The 19013-nt window shown below is 37.9% G+C and overlaps 1 protein-coding gene across 1 annotated transcript; it reads left to right on the forward strand.

Annotated features, from left to right (window-relative positions):
• Positions 1 to 662: 662 nt before the first annotated feature.
• On the forward strand, positions 663 to 7244 carry LOC113356219 (protein RETICULATA-RELATED 1, chloroplastic-like). The gene is made up of 8 exons (XM_026599287.1): positions 663 to 1372; positions 2840 to 3004; positions 3141 to 3233; positions 3316 to 3431; positions 5229 to 5327; positions 5477 to 5779; positions 5898 to 6062; positions 6653 to 7244. The coding sequence occupies exons 1-8, from the start codon at positions 971 to 973 to the stop codon at positions 6918 to 6920; spliced, it is 1611 nt and encodes a 536-aa protein (XP_026455072.1). The 5' UTR covers positions 663 to 970; the 3' UTR covers positions 6921 to 7244.
• The last annotated feature ends 11769 nt before the right edge of the window (positions 7245 to 19013 follow it).

Here is a 19013-nt window from a genome sequence, read left to right on the forward strand (position 1 = left end):
CTAGTTGTAATTGCTAGTTCGACATAAATGTTTGTTCTTGGTCTTGTTCTCCTATTTGGTTGTCCGAGCAGTCCATACAAACTTGTATCCCTTTTCAAGGCCTTTGCTTAGAGCAAATCCTATGGGTGGTGTCACTCTTTCAAATGAAGGAGTGCACTACCAATTAAACCAAATTAGAAGCTTTTGTGGGTAGTGTTTAGCCCCTTTTCAGCCAAACACGTTCATGCACTCGTTCATTTGAACGAGTGGTTGGGAGTGTAACACTAGACGGGGAACTATCCCCCGTCAGGAAAAATAGGGCTACACGGGGGACTGTCTCCCGTGTAGCAAAAAATTTATACCAAACGGGGGACAGTCCCCCGTTTTAGAAGTTTTTAGGGAGTCAGTCTCCAGTTTGGATGATTATATTTTTTTTTATTTTTTTGGACGGGGGACAGTCCCCGTCTGATCAAAATCCCAATTTTTTTTACTGCACGGGGGACTGTCTCCCGTATAGTGTCTGTTTTTGTGTTTGTCCATAGTGGGTTCTCTCACTCGTTTGATTGAGTGGTCATTTGAGCGAGTTAGTCTCCATTTGGAGACTACCCATAGGATATGCTCTTATAAAAAAAATTGACCCAGCATGTAATCCTTGTGGTTTTTTCTTATGATATCTTGTTACTCCCAATAGCAGGACTGGCTGTGGATGTGGTTATTGGTTATTCCCTTCTGCAATCTAGGCTACTTCTCACGAAAAAATAAGAAAAACTTCGCCGACGTCTCATAAATGGCGTGAAAATCAATCCTTCCCATTTCTGTTCTCTCTCTCTAACATAGAGTAGAGTCCCAAAAAAGCTGCTGCTAACAACACCCTCTCAGTAGCATCATCAGCAGCCATTAACCAAACCCAATCTATCTGTTCCTCCTCTTCATCATTGAAAATTCTTGATTATCTTCTCTTTTATCAACAAAAAAACCCTCAAGACAAGTGATGATGGCTCAATCTTTAATTCCATCCTCACAAATTACCACAGCGTTAAATTCACGTCGAATTCCAAAGAGGGTCAATCTATCAGCATCAAATCATCATCAAAACCCTCTTTTATCATCATCATCCCCAATTTTAAACCCAAGTAGATTAATATTTACTCCTCTTCGTGTTAGTAGAAAATTGAGGAAAGGGGTTCATGCTAATGCTGTGGTTGATGAAGGTTCAGAAGCAATTGCTAATTTAGAACGTTGTTTTGGTGCTGCCGCTGCTTCTACTTCTTCTTCTGCGCCGTCTATGAGTTGTACTACTATGAAAGGATCAAATTATGGTGCTTTTGGTGCTGTTACCTTGGAGAAAAGTAAACTTGATATGACCAAACCAGAAACCAAGACTAGTCCTGAGGTGAGTTAGGGTTTCACTTCAATTTTTAGCTTTGGGTTTTCTTTCTTGTTTTTTTAATTGTATAAATCCTGATAACTTAGGGGTTTTCTTGCTCTTGCATATATGTTTAATTAGTAAATTGGTAGTGTTAAAGTTAGGAAGTTCATCTCAAAATATGATGAATTTGAAGGATTAATTGATATACCATGTAGCTATACCTTGAGCAAATGGATAATTGAAGTCGGAGCCATGACAAAGTATCGGATTGTTTAACCCTGTTGCCTGTTGGGTCCTATTTTAGTGTTCTTAATTGTTGATTCTCTTGGCAGTGATTGGAATTTTCTTTTTTGACAAACTTATTCTAACAGAAGTGTAGGCATCAATATGGCTGTTACAGACGAACCAATCTTAGTCTGTTTAAATATTACGTCTCTGTTATTGCTTCACCTCCCTTTTATTGTATGAACCTCGAAGCAAATTAAGGTATCTTATAGAGATTCTGCCTAGTTTTGTGCAGTTAGTATTCTTTGAAAGATGTTTTGTTGTCGGTATCATTCTCATGCGTACTCTACAATGTACTTCAAGTTCACTACCCAGCTCATTTGATGCACATTTTTCCAGAAATATCTTGTAGGTCTGGTTCAATTCATTTTAAGCATTCTTAGTTTTAGATCTTGTTAACTTTCTGGAGCATAGATGTATGTAGCTCCGGATGAAGTTATGATAAATGTTTGTAACCAGTAAGTAGGGGGCGAGTTATCGTCGTTATGGACACGCCTTAATGATTCAGTGCTAGGTGCGGTAGGAGTAATGTGTTGTGTTTCCCGATGCTGGGATTCACGAGTAAAATCAAGGCTACTTGGCCCCATATCTTGGTAAGGCTGACGAGTCCATATGATCACATTCATGGATGTTAGAAATGATATATTAGTGAATGAGAAACTTTAACCTCTGTTGGATATTTATAACTGAAGCCGTTGTTTCTGCTTTCCCTAAGCCTATACCTCTGTGGATTATGTAGTTGACACATTAGTCGGCGATAATTAAGTTCATTCTATTCTTCAGCTCCAGGTGAAATATTGAGTACATGGTACTTTAGAATTGCCTAACACCATCTCCGTGTTATACGTATTATGAACTTAATAAAGTAGCGCTATCTCTACATGAGTAAACTAGTTTTCCCTGGCTAAGTGTTCAAAAGATATGTTTCTCCAGTCCTTTGTTTCATTATTAATAATTTTTCCAAGAAAAATCTGTTTGCGAAACCTATCTAAGAGTCTTCTCGATATAATTAATTATTCTAAACAAGTTCTGTTGTCATGCGAGTGAAGTGAGTTTAGCTCATTGTTTGAAGGAGAAACTCCTGAGAATGGGGATCTTTCCTTGTCCTTGTATATACATTAGTACCTGCCATCTTAAGTGGACATATTCATCTTTTAATTCGTTACAACTGTTTTTATCAATTAATAATGTTTCTTTAAACAACAGGTTGCTACTGGAGGAGGTGGTGGAGATATTGGGAAGAGAATTAATAATGGTGGTGGTGATGGTGGTGATGATGGTGGTGATGATGACGACTACTTTGATGATTTCGATGAAGGAGATGATGGAGATGACGGTGGACTATTTAGGAGGCGAATTGTTTTATCAGAGGTTTGCCAAACCCTTTTAATCATGCATATTTTTTGATCCCTGGTTGATATTGTCTATTAGACCTCGCAGTTAATATCTGAACCGATACATCATTGAATGCTAATCAGCTGCCGTTCTTTTTTAAATATCTTCCTAGCTTTTCGGGCGCAAGTTTTTGGATTCTGTCTTAAATGAGTGGCACAAGACAGTGATGGATTTGCCTGCGGGGATTCGACAGGGTTATGAAATGGTGTTTTTTCTTTCCTCTCTTACTCTCTACTACCATTTTTGGTTGATGAGGAAATCTGATACTGATATTTTTTATTCTCTAGGGTTGGTTGAGTTCAGCGCAAATCGTAAAGTATCTCGCTACACATGCTAGGCCAACCACGATCAGAGTTGTTTCTCGAACACTTCCTGAAGGAATGTCTAGGGCTTTCATTGGCAGGTAATTAATTAGGTGCATCACAAGTTTAATGGATTTAGCTCATATGGATAATCTAACTTACAAGTCTCATCCAACAATTCGAGGGTTTTGGTAGGTTATATCAACATGTTCGCTCGCATGAACTTGTTGATTAGTGGTTCTAATTTTAAGGTAAAAACACATGGCAGGTTATGACCGGACATTAGCAATTCTTTCGCATTCGATAACTGGTTATTTCAAGGCCGTGATCTGTCATTGGCTGGCCTAGACCTGTTATTGCAAAGCCCTAGGCACACCGTGACTAGCCATGTATGTTTGGGTTGGAAATTTGAAGTTAAAAACCTCAGGATTTTACATGCTTTAGTTATTTAAAAGGACAGGAAGTTGCAAAAATAGGAGTCCTAACCTGTGAACTAAACTGTCTAAAGTTGCACAAGTCAGAATCTTACTATTACCATTGTTTTCTTACTTTTACTTTCAGAACTAGCTTAAGATCGTCCGTAAATTAGAAAGAGACAGATTCAATTTTTTGTTGGTTTATCCTGTAATAGTTGATCTCTATAGTTAATTGTTTCTCGTAATCGAGGAGATCTGTCATCGTCTTCTCTACAAGAAATCTCAGATTTTCTTGTTGGTGAAGCTGTTGTTTAGTAGTTAACCATTCTTATCTTCTTGTTGTCACTATCTGGTCAAGTTTGGATTCGAGATAGTCCTTAGTTGATCCATGCTAGAGCTAGCCTTGTAACGTGATCACACCCACTGGGTCCAACTTGTGCAGGGAGTGGCCACTTAGCATCTTGTACCCTCTAATGATGTCTGTCTTTGGTTAGTTGATTGTTTAAGTCCCAGTTGGCAACTGTAACATATGGTTGCTTTCTTCCATAACCAGAACATTTTGAATTTGTAATTGGTAACTGTTAATTGGTTAACTTGAAGAACATGAAAACTATTCCTGAAAATGTAGTTACTGATTTTTTAGACATCAATGTGGTCATCTATTTCGGCTGATTTTGCCACTTGTCACCACTACAAATGCTAACCTAGATAATAGCTTAGTGCAATGGCTCACAAAGCATCCCCTAAATTGTTATGGTCTATCCTTATGTTACAAGGGGTGGTAATGCTTCAAGGTTCTTTGCAGCTTATTTGGAAAATTTGGACACCTATTAGATCATCATTGATTATTCATCTCCAAAGCCCAATCCTATTAATTGCTAAAAGTTGTTGAGCTAGTTTATGTTATTTTTCCCATATTCTCATTGCCTGAACCTCCACTTAGAGGCTGACAGCTTATTCGCGGATATCCATAGGATCGCAGGCCAAACCCCCTAAAACCAATTTCGCTAACTATCTGTTAAGAGTGAAGTTTATTCCTTGACCTCATATGTCCTCTATAAATATTTGGTAGGAGGTAATGTGGAGCGTTGGAGAGGCTTGTAAGCATCCTTCACTATTTTACCCTTAAAACAACTTGATTATTGATTCGTATATCTGGGAAAAGGTTTTTATGGATTATAGTGTAGTAACAAAAAGTAGGTCACCGGCAAGGCTTCAACAAACTATCAACATGTAAAACGGACATCTTTTAACTAGACATCAAACAGCTAATGGAGTGCAATTATCTGAAAGCTCTAAAGGGCAGGGTGGGTCGTGAAGTCTCACCTTAAACCAAGCTTTTAGTCTCGTTTCCAGTGACTTAGTAGCAAATGAAAGGGTTCTGAAACTCTTTATTTTCTCCGTATGTCTTAGTGTGGTTTGTTTAAGGTCTAAAATATTTGTTTAATCATCTCTTACTGAATCATGATCTTCCAAGTGCAGGATGATTGCCGATCCAGCATTCTTATACAGGTTTCTACTAGAGCAAGCTGCTACTATTGGTTGCTCCGTTTGGTGGGAAGTAAAGACTCGAAAGGACAGGTATATTTATCTATCTCCAACTTCTTTATTTACAGGGTCTAAGAAAGTACCTATACTAATTTGACAAGGAGAACCATGAATAATTTGCTGTATATCAGAATTTCCTTGTTACTCCTTCTAAGAGTGTTCCCTTTTTTATGTGTTCCTAGGTTAAAACAAGAATGGGATCTTGCACTTATTAATGTGTTAACAACGACAGCTTGCAATGCCATAGTTGTGTGGTCACTTGCTCCTTGTCGTTCATATGGGAGTACATTCCGTTACGACTTGCAAAACACCATACAGAAGCTTCCTAACAATGTTTTCGAAAGGAGCTATCCACAGAGAGAATTTGATTTGCTGCAAAGATTTCAGTCTTTTTTCTACAAGGCTGCGGAGTTGTGTATGGTTGGAATTACTGCTGGTGCAGCACAAGGTGCTCTATCAAAACTCTCTGCCAGTAAGGAGGGGAGGTAAACAACTCTATATTTATTCGACCGTGAACTACTTGCTTTTCCCAAGCTTCTTTATTTTTATATTTCTTCAAATAGTGGGAGTTGCTCTATTTATAATCGTTGCATTGTGTGTCAGGTTATCTGTGACAATGCCGACCGTGAGTAATAATGCACTTAGTTATGGGGCATTCTTGGGAATCTATGCAAACCTGAGATATCAGCTATTATGTGGACTAGATAAAACTGTTATGAATCATTTTGACGTTCTTGGAGTGGCTCTATGTCTTAGCACGGTGATGAGGTACAGTCTGCTTCTTTTCTCTCTTAGCCTTTTGATTTCATTACTGCTAGACAATAGTTGGTAGCTTTTAAATCCATGTTGACATTCCTTTGCTATGAGTTACTTTGAAGCTTTGGAATCTATAACCTTGCGACGATTCTTTTTTATTTTTTAGTTCGAATTCTACATATTTTACATGTCAGATGCTTCAGACTGGGCAGAATCTTTTTGTGATTGTGCATGCTCTTTTGACCTTTTTTTCCTTTTTTTTTGTGTGCTTTTCTTTCTCGGATTATGGGTTTGATGAACCCATTGGGAATCATATCTTCTGCCAACCATGCGCTAATTGTCGTTTTATGGAAATTTATTTTGCCTCGCTTGATGTAGAATTTAGCTTCAATAGTTGGAGATATGGCTTTTATTAGGAAATGAGTTGAAGACCCGCTTTTCTAGGGTTTCTATCCTGCATGGCTGTCGCTGATTTTTAATAATCTTAAATCATTCTATTGGTTTCGTTACATACTGCAAGGGAATAAAGCAATGTTTCACTGTCCATGCCAACTAAAAACGGTGTGGTTAGAGTTGATGTGTTTTGGTCCATCTGGCTGCAGGGTTCTAAATGTTCAAGTTGGAGAGACATCAAGGCTTGCGTGGCTTGGAATGCAGGCTGACCCACTGGTTGAATCAGACAATTTGTTGAAGGCATACAACAGGCCGACTGAAGCAGCTCCCGCTTCTTCTTCAAACTGGTTCATATCAAAAAATCCCATTGTTTCTGGTCTTGATCTTTTTAATAAGCAACGCAACACCGATGGGGAAGCTCCTCCACCTCCCAACACAAGGAGAAAGAGGATTGTGAGGAAAAAAGTTGCAGCTTGAATGCATTACTCCCACTAGCTTTTTTACGGGGTCATTGAACAATTTTGTAACCAGAGGAAGATCCAAGCGGGAATCGAAAGATTGCTGCAAAGCCCTGAAGTGGAAATAAATGGAGTTTGTTTTGAGATTGCTTGTTCTCTGTTGCAGCATGGGATTAGATTGTGTGCTGCTGGTTAGTTATTTAGGAGAGTAGTATAGTGAGAGTTCTCTTGGAATTTTTTCTTCAATTGTTTATGTTATAACAGCATTTTCAGTCTGATAGAAATGTAATGCCTGATTTGGGAAACCCAATTAGATATCCAATAGTATTTACAAATTCTGGTACGTAGTTGTTTGAGGTGTAAATTTATTTCCTCTCTGTTATTTAACAGCAAGGATAATTCCTATCTGAGACCAGAAAGAGGAGAAAATAAAATCTTCCCTCAAGAGCATTAACATTCTCAACCTCACCATCAGGATTCAGGAGTAGCTAGTTGGGAAAAATGCTATCAAAAGGAAAAGGCAACCTGTTGCTGCACTCGGAAGAAAATAAGCTTTAAATAGACTGAAGATAAATAGTGATTCATGTTTTTAATTTCGCTCTACGAATGTGATCCTAAAGACCAATTTCTTCCATTACAGTAATTTTAGATGTCCTATCCATGCAGTGATCTAGAAACAAGATTAAATAGTGCATATAATATAATCCAGTGACATATTCTGAAAAGAATTATACTGCCAGTTTAGTTATCACAAGCGTAACTAGAGGGTTTAGTCCCCTCTTGTATCATACCAGAGGGAGTAGAACTCAAGGATTATATGGAGGAGTTCAATATTGGCTGACAGGAAATGAACTGGTGACATTGGCCATCAGGCCCTGCGCATTTTCAGGACAAGTGGAAAATAAGGCCAGCAACAAATGGTACAACTAGCTAGTGCCTCATCAATCCTTATGAGTGCATCTTGGTACAATGTAGAATTATAACCAGTGAATGCAAAACCTATCATAATTAAAAAGATTATAACTTGATTCTTGAACAATATCAGAGACATGCATTCCATTGGAGATTTCACACAATCTAGTCAAATGAAACGATATATGAGTTCTGACAATTTTTCATGCTAAAATAAAGATAAAGAGTACAGGACTCCAAGAACTTTAAGTTAGCAACAAGCAGAAACATGACCAAGACGCTAACAACTAATCCGTAGTTCGGCTTGAAAGGAACACCCTAACTAGTGAGAGGTGAGCAAAAGCTACACTGATCAAAATAGCAAACTGAAAACCATCACAGAACATAATCTCTAAACTCCAGAGCATAATTAACAGAGATAGCATCAAAATAAAACCCCATAACTGAAAGTAATAGTCTTGATACCTCGAAGGAATGTGATATCATCAGTAACCCAAAATAATACTTCTGATTCCCTAATGAAAATTGATACTCGGACTCTAAATGAACCCCAACACATCTGTGACTTAATACCTTCTACTACCCACTGCAAACATATGAATTACCTATACTTCAACGTTGAACCAGTATCTCCTTCAAAACATGCTGCAGGGTTTTGTACACACAGGTGTGAGGCTGTCGACTAGAGCGAGAATCTCTCTCAACTCACCGGGCAGATAATTGAGTCCCTCATGTCCATGCATCTCATCGAATGTTTGGATATTAAGTATCCCACTTCTGTCACGATCATAAAAATAAATATCTTCTGATATCTGTAGTTTCAGGATGATACATTTTGTAACTGAAGGTCCTGGAACAGCTTCAATAGAAAGATTTCGAAGTCCATTCCAGTTACAAGGAATTCTTAGCTTCTCATATGACCACTTATTGCTACCATCATCTTGATCAAGTATCCACAGCGAAAAGGGCCAACCTGGTGTAAAGTTCAACACAGCTATACAACCATCAACCTCCAACAACTCAACAGTTTGTGGATATTTCCAGGGGCTCTCAGTGACATATCCAGGGATGGGAATAGCTAGAAACTTCTCAGTTCGAACGTCAAACACCATCAACACTTCACCTTTGCGAGTAAACCGGAATCGCCAGTATATCTTACCCTTCACATAAACAGATTTGCATTCAAAGTTGTATTGGCCAAGCTCACCCAAGTAACAAACCTTACTTAGTAAACTGTAAGGTGGAACTGCATCGATCCTTCTCCATATATTTTCACCTACAGTGAAGACTTCACATACTTGTTCTTCATCAGCCCCAACTTCTTCAAAACCATCAGCATGATCAAACAATGGGGGGGATTCTTTACCATCCTCATGTTTTTGAAGGCAGAAGACTCTATCTTCCTCGGTGCATCCAGGCCTGGTTGGGCAGTAGACATTTAGGGGTCTTCTTAATCCTTTTTTCTTTGTAGTTGATATGCACAAGACTTTATGTTCCTTTGTTCTTGGACTATATCCAAATGCAATGCCTTTCTCTCCCCACCAATATTCTCATTAATATTCGGCGTTTCAATCCAAGGTGTTCTCTCTCCAGTGCTAGGATTGTAAACGAGAAAAGCTTCACGACCACCAGTAATACAAACCAAGCCAGCCACAGTTTTCTTAGGTATACCAAAACTGGAGCGGTCCAATTCCAATCTCTGAACCTCAATTGGACAAGCACCTGCGAATTCAATAGTTCCTCCTACTCTTTCGGGTTCATCATCAGATTCTGGTGGTGGGGGTGTGCTGATAAACAAGAGTGGTTTCTTACCACCCTTATGAAATCGGTATTGCAAATCGATGAGGTAAGAATCAGTTTCAATCATAGATTTCCACTGTGTACATACAGATTTGAATCTCGTAAGGTGTTTTGATCTAAGTCTGCTTAGTATGTTGCACAGTATGTAGTTATCACTAGCTGGGGTTTTTCCATATCTATTAGCACAAACTACAACTTTACTACTATCAGATGATACTTGAGGTTAATAGGAGTTTCAGTACCTTTTACTTCTTGATGGTTGTTGATCTTCTCGTTCTCCTTGTCCATTTTTGATTTGCACAACCAAAACTGCGGTGGATGTTTCTGGAGCTGGAAATATGTGCCTCAAGAATGAGGATGATGTTCTTTATAAAGGGAATAATTAGGGCAGCTAACCTTTCGCACCGTTTCATCTCAAAGACATCAACATGCTCAAAGACATCAACATGCTCAAAGACAAATCTTTCGCACCGTTTCATCTCAAAGACATCAACATGCTCTTATATTGGTGGACTCCTTTGGAAAATGTAAATGTGTGCTTAACTATTTGACACTTGTGTACAAGCCAGGGACAAAGTAAAATGGCACACTGAGATTTTACGACAACAATTTTCATTTTGGACAGCATCTCTATATATCCTGCCACTGCCAACTGATTTTAAATGTCTAGTTCGAAACGGGAGCCAAATCTTTACTTGTCAGCGTTGTTTAGGACTTATGTGTATCCGCTGAACGGTCTATTGTAGTCTTACGATATTCGTTAACCGAGACTTTAGCTGAATAAAGAATTCTCATTGGGATTTTTCTTTTCTTTCTTTCCTGTTATAAAATTCTCCTGTCATCGTGCTGGTTGTGTCTAGGCATGGGAGCCGGCGTAAAAACTTAGCCATACTTTTATGAGATAGGTTTTCACGAGATAGTCTCTACCATACTTGGGACTTGTTCCTGAACAAAAGGGTTTTCAGATATCGAAAATTGAAAAAGTTATAAAATATTATTAAAAAATATAATAAATACATTTACAAGCTCATTTTTATCGAATACATTGGAAATAACACTTGATTTTAAAACTCTTTGCTGAAGCTATGGTGACATATGCTGAAGATTCTTTACTCGATCTTCTTTAGATACGTAATCCGCATCTGGTTATGCTTTCTATTTATATACTTAACCTGGGCTTTTGGAAGTTTTTCCCCAATTGAGAGGGTTTCTTGTATCGTATTTTCTGCACTCCAATGAAAAATCTTTGTTTGTCTTGTTAATTGTATCTGTTAGTGTTTTGCAATCTATTACGATGGATACGGTCGAAAATATGTTTTCGCTTAACCATGTGGAAGCCTTTAGTAAAGCTTTTGATTCTGCATGAAATGCCGACGGTGCCTACTCTGTTCCCGATGAAATGTGCATGGAAGTCTCATTGTCCACGAAGTAAAGAATATAAGTACAGCCCATGGAAGAGTCTTCTTTCTTAAAGGCACCATCAATAAATATTATGCAATCCGAATTTAAGTCTGACCATTTCAACTTGGGATTATTTCTTCTCTGGGCCATAGTTGTCTTTTAGAACTTTTCCCGAGGAGCACATTGCATGAATTTCTTGATTTGTTCTACAAGGTTGTTCGAATTTGGATTGATTTTTTCAAACACTACCGAACTTCTATGTTTCAAAATTAACAAAGAGAAGCTTGCATTTTTATCTGATATTGGCATGAAGTCCAGTTCCGTGATCCACTCTTTAACCCAAATTTTTATTGAATCTATGCAAATTCTTGTACTAGCGGCTTCTAGAGAGAAACCAAACTAGATAGCTCTTGCGAATGGGAAAAATCGAATGTTATACATCGGGCATTCTGTATTTATGTACGAATTATGTGCCTCGAGTCTTGAATAAGTTGGAAGAGCTTTCTGAACTAATTTCCAGATGAATAATTTAATTTTTAGTATTGCTTGAATCTTCCATATCTTTTGCCAAGGGAATTCATTTAAGTTATCGTTTTCTTGATCCTGACTTATGAGAAGATTACATATATTTTCTTCGAGAAGTTTCCTGAAGAATGATGTTTCCTTCTAATTTGTCTTGCTCTTGACTCTTTGGGGATATGGCTTGGATTTTTGCTTTAATCTCTGAAGTGAAGTAATCATCTAGTTTTCCTGGTCCCAACTATCTTCAGGAGATATCAACTCACTAACCATTTGTGGAGCGGACCCTTGAATATTCGTGGGATTAACTTGGAATCATATCTGAATTAAGAAACCATTTATCTTCCCAAATTATTATGGAAGCTTCATTTTCGAATTGCCTAACAAAATTACCTTTAATGAGGTTTAACCCATTTTCTATGCTTATACAGATCCAGGATAAAGACATAGAGAGTTCTAGTGGATGAGAATTTGGGAAGTATTTAGCTGAAGTTATACCCAAAGTTGGTCCTGATCTATAATTAGCCAACTAGCCAGATTTATAAGTATATCTAAAGTAAATTGGTGAGAATTTTTTTATTTCTAGAGCTCCTTGAGATACAGGCTTGCGAAGGCTGGCTCAAGATTTTATGTATCCTACTTTACTCTTGGGATTATTTTTATTCCACCAGAAGTCTCTTTGGGTTATGTCTAATTGATCTAAAGTTTCTTTATGAAGAGCTAATCCAGTCTAACCTCGATAAATGAATAACCTCGAGACCAGAACATATTATTCATTTGGCGAGGTTATTTATTAATCGATAAAGAATTTATTAATCTTGTTAACTGATGTCAAATTTATTTTACGCTATAGAGTTGTGATAGACATTGAACATCTTTTTAACTATCGATCCTAACGAAAATGATGCAGTTATGGAATCACCTACCTGTGAAGCAATTATAGAGTGCGTAATAAATAATGAGAATGATCCTGAACCATGTGATAGCAATCTCATATCAAATGAGGCTATTCAAGCAACAATCCGTAAAAAATTACTTTTTATAACACATAGCAAAATATTCTAGAAGTTGTGCATCATTACAAAAAGTTAATGAAGTGATGCACTTTGGTTTAGATGGAAGGAAAAACTAATCAATATTATATGAAGTTTTTGAGAAGACTTACTATATAAAAATTGTTGAACGGCTGAAATCCGGTCTAATATATATTTTATGTACGAAATTTAGTAATTTATTCGTTTATGTTTTAATAGGCCTTTAAGGACTCAAATTTGTTTATTCATTAATGCATTTAACGAGGATATTCATTTAGCCCCTTTTCCCAAGTCGGGACCAGAGAAAATTATTCATTTGACGGGGTTATTAACTTATCAAACATATATGGTACGTTAGAAAGCCTTGGATAATAACTTTTATTAGAACTATTTTTCCTGCTTGAGAAAACACTTTTGATTTCCAACCTTGAAGGGTAGCATAATATTTTTGGAGAAGTGGTTCGAAATTCCCTTTCCTATTCTTATCAAAGAACAATGGGGTTCCAAGGTATTTATCATTTTTTGTCATCAAAGAGACTTTTAAGATTCTTGCAATGATTTTCTTATGTTTCGGAAGAGTTCTAGAGCCAAAGTAGATTCCCGATTTCTGAAGATTGACCATTTGTCCCGTAATCTCTCCAAATCTAGATAGGATATCAAGTAGATTGTTTGATTACCCTAAGTCAATTTTTGTGAAAAAAAATAGTCGTCCGCGGAAAAAGAGATGAGATATATTTAGAGCATTTTTATTTATTTTAAGCCCAGAAAATTTCTTATCCTTTAGTACTTTTTCTAGGAAGCCTAGATAGGATCTCCGTGTATATTAGAAAAAGGTACGCAGAAAGTGGATCACCCTGTCTTAAGGCTCTTGAAATGGAGAATTTTGGACCCAGAGAACCATTCAGAAGATGTTGTCGAGATGCACTGAATGATAAGATTTATCTAATAATTAACAAAACATAATGCCAACAAAGCTGCTTTAATGAAGTTCCACTCGACTCTATCAAAGGCTTTTGATAGATCTAGTTTGAAACCAAAATGACCTTTTTTGGCTTTTGAGGTTTGCATCGAGTGAATTAGCTGATGGGATATGATAATTTTATCGGTGATTTGTCTCCCTGGAAGAACAGCTGATTGATTGGAGGAGATTATCTTATTCAGGACTGACTTTAGTCCATTCGTTAATGTCTTGAATATGATCTTGTAAATTGTATCACTTAAGCTGACGGCTACAAAGTCTATTGGGATTTGCGGGGTGGCTAATTGTGTAATTAGGGTTATCATAAGAGTAGTTGAACTCCGAATTTAGGGTTCCTGGTTTAAAAAAATCCTGAACTGCGTGAATTATGTCCGGTCCCAAATATCCCAGTTAGCCTTAAAAAATCTTGATTGAAATACATCTGGGCTGGGAGCTCCCCACTTATTCATATTGGAAATTACGTTCTAAATATATTTTTCGATGGTATATCAGATAGAGAGAAGTTTTCAGCCTTAGGTGTACAAGGTTCAATTATATTTGATAAGTCTCCATCAAAGTTGTTGTTTTGCAAAGAGCCAATCTAAAAATGTTTACTAGAAGGATAATGATTTGTTCTCTTTCATAAATCCATAGACCCGAGGGATCTCGGAGAGAAGGAATAGTGTTTATTCTTTTCCTATTGGATACTACTGCGTGGAAATAGTCTGTGTTTTAATCATATTCTTTGAAAAATTTATTCCTTGAAATTTGATGACAATAGTCATTTCTAATCTCATACCATTTTCCTAAATCTGCTTGAAGATTTCTTATTTTATCTATATTGGCGGAGATATTTCTGTTTCTATGAAGGCTTTTAATCCTATTATTCGAGGATTTTATATTTTTGTGAATATTTCCAAAAACATCTGAATCCCATTGAGAAAGGTCTGAAGATAATAGTTGTAGGTTCGAAGAGAAGTTTATATCCGGGCAGTTATCGGAGTGCATATACCATGAGTTGGCTACCAAGATTGATGACGTGGGTCTAGATGGGGAAAACCGATTCGCTGATTTTTTAGGGAATGGAGAGACGACCGTGTGACAGAGGCTCCTTCAACCGAGCGAACTACCTAACCTCAAACAGACGCACTGCACGGGAGTGCTTTGAGTTCGAGAGATTAATCTGTAGGACTCCAGACTAAACCAAGTCAATGGCCTTTCCAGAGTCAATTCGGTAAGAGGGAAGAGGGTTGATCTGTAGGAGGGAAGCTGAGAATTGTGTGAGATAAATGATGATCAAGGATTGTGAATGTGTTGTGGGTTTCTGCAAGTTTTCTGTGAACTGTTGAGTTCGAATAAGTTCTGATCGATTGATGGAATTCTTGAGAGTGATTGCTCGAAAAATTGTCTTCTGTCAATCATGGATTCAAAGACTTATTTATATTGCCAGAATAATAGACACATTGATCTCCAGTAAGTGTGACGGTTGCTCGAGTGAAAGAGTGGAAAAGTGGGAAATCGTGGTTTCACCAGTTCCTCGTACGTGAGAGGTTGGTTGATTGTCCACCCACTACTTTGTTAACTCCCTCAACCGTTTGCACGACTTACTCACATTTCTCATCGTGGATGAACACATGTGTTGTAGGCCTCCAGACCAAAACCCTAATTAATATCCCCCATGTGACGTGATTGATGTCTCACGAACGTGGAGTCTACAAAAGCATACGTGTATTTGATTATTCATTCGTTGACTTGATTAGACGATGGGTCTAGGTTTTGTTTAGTGAAGCATGATAGTCGAATGCTCTATGATTCATGAATTGAACATGACTCTGGAACGTGGTTCTTCAAATGAATAATGTTGATAATCTGAGCAAATATAGCTCCAACAATTGATCGATAAATTACTGAATATTAGTATATGAATCGATCGATTGAGCAAGTATTGCTCATTCGATGAATTACTGAATATTGATAGTTGGATAAATATTCGAGCAGATGAGCAAGTATAGCTCGTTCAGTGAATTACTGAATATTGATGGTTGGATCAATATTCGAGCAATTGAGTGAATTACTGAATATTGATAGTTGGATCAATATTCGAGCAATTGAGTAAGTACTGCTCATTCGATGATTGTTGGTAGCATGACCAAATAAAATATTAATTTAAAATATTGGTAGCTGGATCAATATTATATAATTAATCTGGATGTAGATTGTTGGATCAACATAATATTATTAGTGTTTGAACTTGCTCAGAATTATGATTTGTGGAGCGTTTGTTCAAAACCCTAATTTATGATCAATTGTTCGTCAATTGATGAATTACTGAAAATAGGTCACTGAGTAAAGGAAGGACCGACCGCATGGGATGATGAACGACCATGTGGTGCCCAAGGGCTCGAGTGAGCGTGCTCCAGGGTCCTTTGCTGACCGACTGAAAGAATGATCAAATGCTGGTGTTGATCATTTATTAGAATAGCGCTCACGTGAGCATTAGGTAATAAAACCTAGCTATGGAAAGATGAGGGACCGACCAAGAGAGCATGTGACTGGACCTTGCTGTTTGTGGGACTAGCTGACAGTCGATTGAGCGAGTCCCAGTCGATTGGAAAAGTTTTGACCCAATATGAACAATTAATAACAAATTAGGTCAAAATTATGAATATGTGTGGGACCGGCTTATTGCAAGCCTTAGGGACGGCCTTGGTCGGTCAAGGAAGCATGCTTGTGTCACCATGGTGTCCGTGTCTCAGTCGTGAGAGTGTTGGTATTTTCTGACGAGAGATTGAGCAGTATTTTGGGTTTTCAGAAGAGTTTGATCTTGACTGAAATTCTCAATTTTGCTCGAATGAGAAAGAAGAACTTTGCTCATGCAACAAATAATTTGAGAATATTAAAATAATGATATTTTAATTTTTGACATGGGAAGCCTAGTCGGTCGAGTGACCATTTGACTTTTTGGCCTTTCCCATGGTTTAAGCAATATTTGAGAAAATATTGAAAAACTAGGATTTTCTGTCAAACTATGGAATTTCATGAGATGATGGAAATAATAATATGAGAAAATAAGGAATTTTGAAGTGTGGGACCGTCCACGGCTAGGGCGTGGCCGACCGGCTAGGTAGCCCGGTCCCGTGACACCTTTCCCTATTTTGTTTGATAAAAGTATGGAAAACTAAGAGTTTCTGTCAAATGAGGGAGGAAACAAATAAAATAAAATAATAGAGAGGGGGGATGGCCCTGGCCGGCCGGCCGGCCGGTGGGCCCGGTCCCGTGCTTCTTATTTTTTTATTTAATATTATTTCTCCGTGAGTCGCTCGTTTGTCCATACTTTGATCGTTCGTTCGTGTGTTTGGGTGCTCGTTCGTGTCTCATTGGCGAGTACACTTGCATCATTTTCTCAGGATTTACTCGATGACGGTCAGAAGCCCGATTGTGGAGTATTTAAAACTAACTCATGAAATTCATCTGGGAATGATTCATGAAACATATTAATAAAATGAGTTGAGCATCCATTACTAATCCATGAAATCCATCCAGGGGATTCAGGGAACGGAGTAATGAGATAAATTGGTTATCTATTACTAATCTATGGAATCAGCCGGGGATAGCCATAGAACAGAGTAATAAGATAAAATAGATTATTTTCTAGGAATTCAGTCGATGAATGTCACGGTAGACTTAATCTATTGTCGAATCGAGATATGAGATAGTTGAAGCGTCATACTCGTTCTGAAAGGTGCATAGCCCCCTCAACAAACAATTATGTAGGAGAGCCGCCTGAATCTATACACGGTCTCTCTACATAGTCAGGGAACATCGAGTGTCACCGACGTCTTGAAGGCGTTAAGCTCTCTCAACAAACAATTATTTAGGAGGACCGCCTAATCGTTCTTCTACATAGAGGGCACGATGAAATGCGTATCATTGAACGCTCAGCTAGTGGGAGGCCTTTCAAGAAACATATTCATCGTGGCTCTGAGAGGTACTCGATCAGAGATCGTGAAACGATTCACGGATCGTAAAACACGAATCGTCACATGCGTTCCTGAAGCCGGGTCAGAAACATGCAATATCATGATTTTACGATTTTATCCTTTGTCGAAAATCCACCATCAACAGTGGGATATAGCAACCAAGATATAATACGTCTCAATGGTTTTTGGATTTTGTGTTTTTCCGGATTTGAGTCAAGAAGGAGAGGAGTATGGTATGAACCAACTCTAGTAATATAACTTACCCTTGTGTCCGGGAAATTCTGCGTCCATTAGAAAGATATTAATGCTTTTGTCGATTCGTTGACAAATAATGGCATCTCCTTTCCTGTTGGTTGACCATGTGAATGTCGCTCCATCGTATCCATCATCTTGAAGACCCAACGAGTCTATTGTCTGTTGTAAAGACCCTCAAGCTCGTCAACGCTATTAGAACAGTCAAGAGACGATTAAAAGACGTTTTAACCGCTAATGACTCAATTAGTTTAACACGAACGTTAGTTAATAGAAATTAATCTAACAAATATCTAGATACAAAATTAGTACCACTCGATATATCTCGAAAAGTTACGCAGAATGGACTACTCGAGCGTGTCAATCGGATATCGGATGAAGAAGATATTATCAGTTTTGCATGACGGGCAAGTTAGTAATTTTGCTTTAGACCGCCTGGCTTCCCTTAACGTTTGGGTGGGTGCCTTTATCATAGTTAGTTGGCTTTATCCCCAAGACGTGTCGAAGAGAAACTCATTCTCCTTTCTTCTTTCTCGTTCTTCTTCTCGTTTCTTCTTTCTTTCCCCTGTTCTTCCCGGCTGCTGATTCTGAGAGAGGTGTGAGAATCGATTTGAGAGGGTTAAGCGGTGAAGATGTTCTGATGATGTAGTTGTTGGTGGTGTTCTTGTTGTTTGATCGTGAGAAGGAGGAGAGATGACGATTTATAGATAAAGCAGAAAGTTGAGGTTTTCATCTGAGTTTAAGATATGAAGGAATTGATTAATTGAAGGAGGATTTGAGTAGTTGGTAATGAAGAACAAAAGGGGTTAGTGTTTAATTGAAGTTCCGAAGATGAATCGGTGATGAATTGGTGAGTTAGGGTTTCATGAGAAGAGCTCTGAGAAGATTTAGAAAATGAATATGATGCTATAGATAGATGATTAGAAGTGGGTTTAGTCGATTGAGAAACGAGGTGAAGTTAATTAGATGTTGGAGATGTTCTGAGGAAGAATTGAAGAATTAGGGTTCATGTGTTCTTCCCCAAATTAGAACTAGGGTTTTCTGGGAAATTGAGTTGAAGATATCAATCTGAGGGTGTTAATGAAGCTGAGCTCGATGATTGAAGCTGTTGATGCAGACTCAGGGGAGATTGTAAGTTAAATTAAGGTTTCAAATTTAATTGCTTGAGCAAAACTGATCTGAGGTGAATATGGATTAATATGGAGTTTCAGTTAAAAATTAAGTCTCAAGTGTGGAAAGGGAAACTCAGTTATTCT

Source organism: Papaver somniferum, chromosome 3 (assembly GCF_003573695.1).
Source record: "Papaver somniferum cultivar HN1 chromosome 3, ASM357369v1, whole genome shotgun sequence".
NCBI classification, from domain to species: domain Eukaryota; kingdom Viridiplantae; phylum Streptophyta; class Magnoliopsida; order Ranunculales; family Papaveraceae; genus Papaver; species Papaver somniferum.

Excerpts from the sequence above, each read along its gene's own strand:
- LOC113356219 (XM_026599287.1), top strand. The coding sequence starts at position 971 with ATGATGGCTCAATCTTTAATTCCATCCTCACAAATTACCACAGCGTTA. Across the intron at positions 1,373-2,839 it reads AAACCAAGACTAGTCCTGAG|GTTGCTACTGGAGGAGGTGG; the intron begins GTGAGTTAGGGT and ends TTTAAACAACAG. Across the intron at positions 3,234-3,315 it reads TTCGACAGGGTTATGAAATG|GGTTGGTTGAGTTCAGCGCA; the intron begins GTGTTTTTTCTT and ends TTTATTCTCTAG.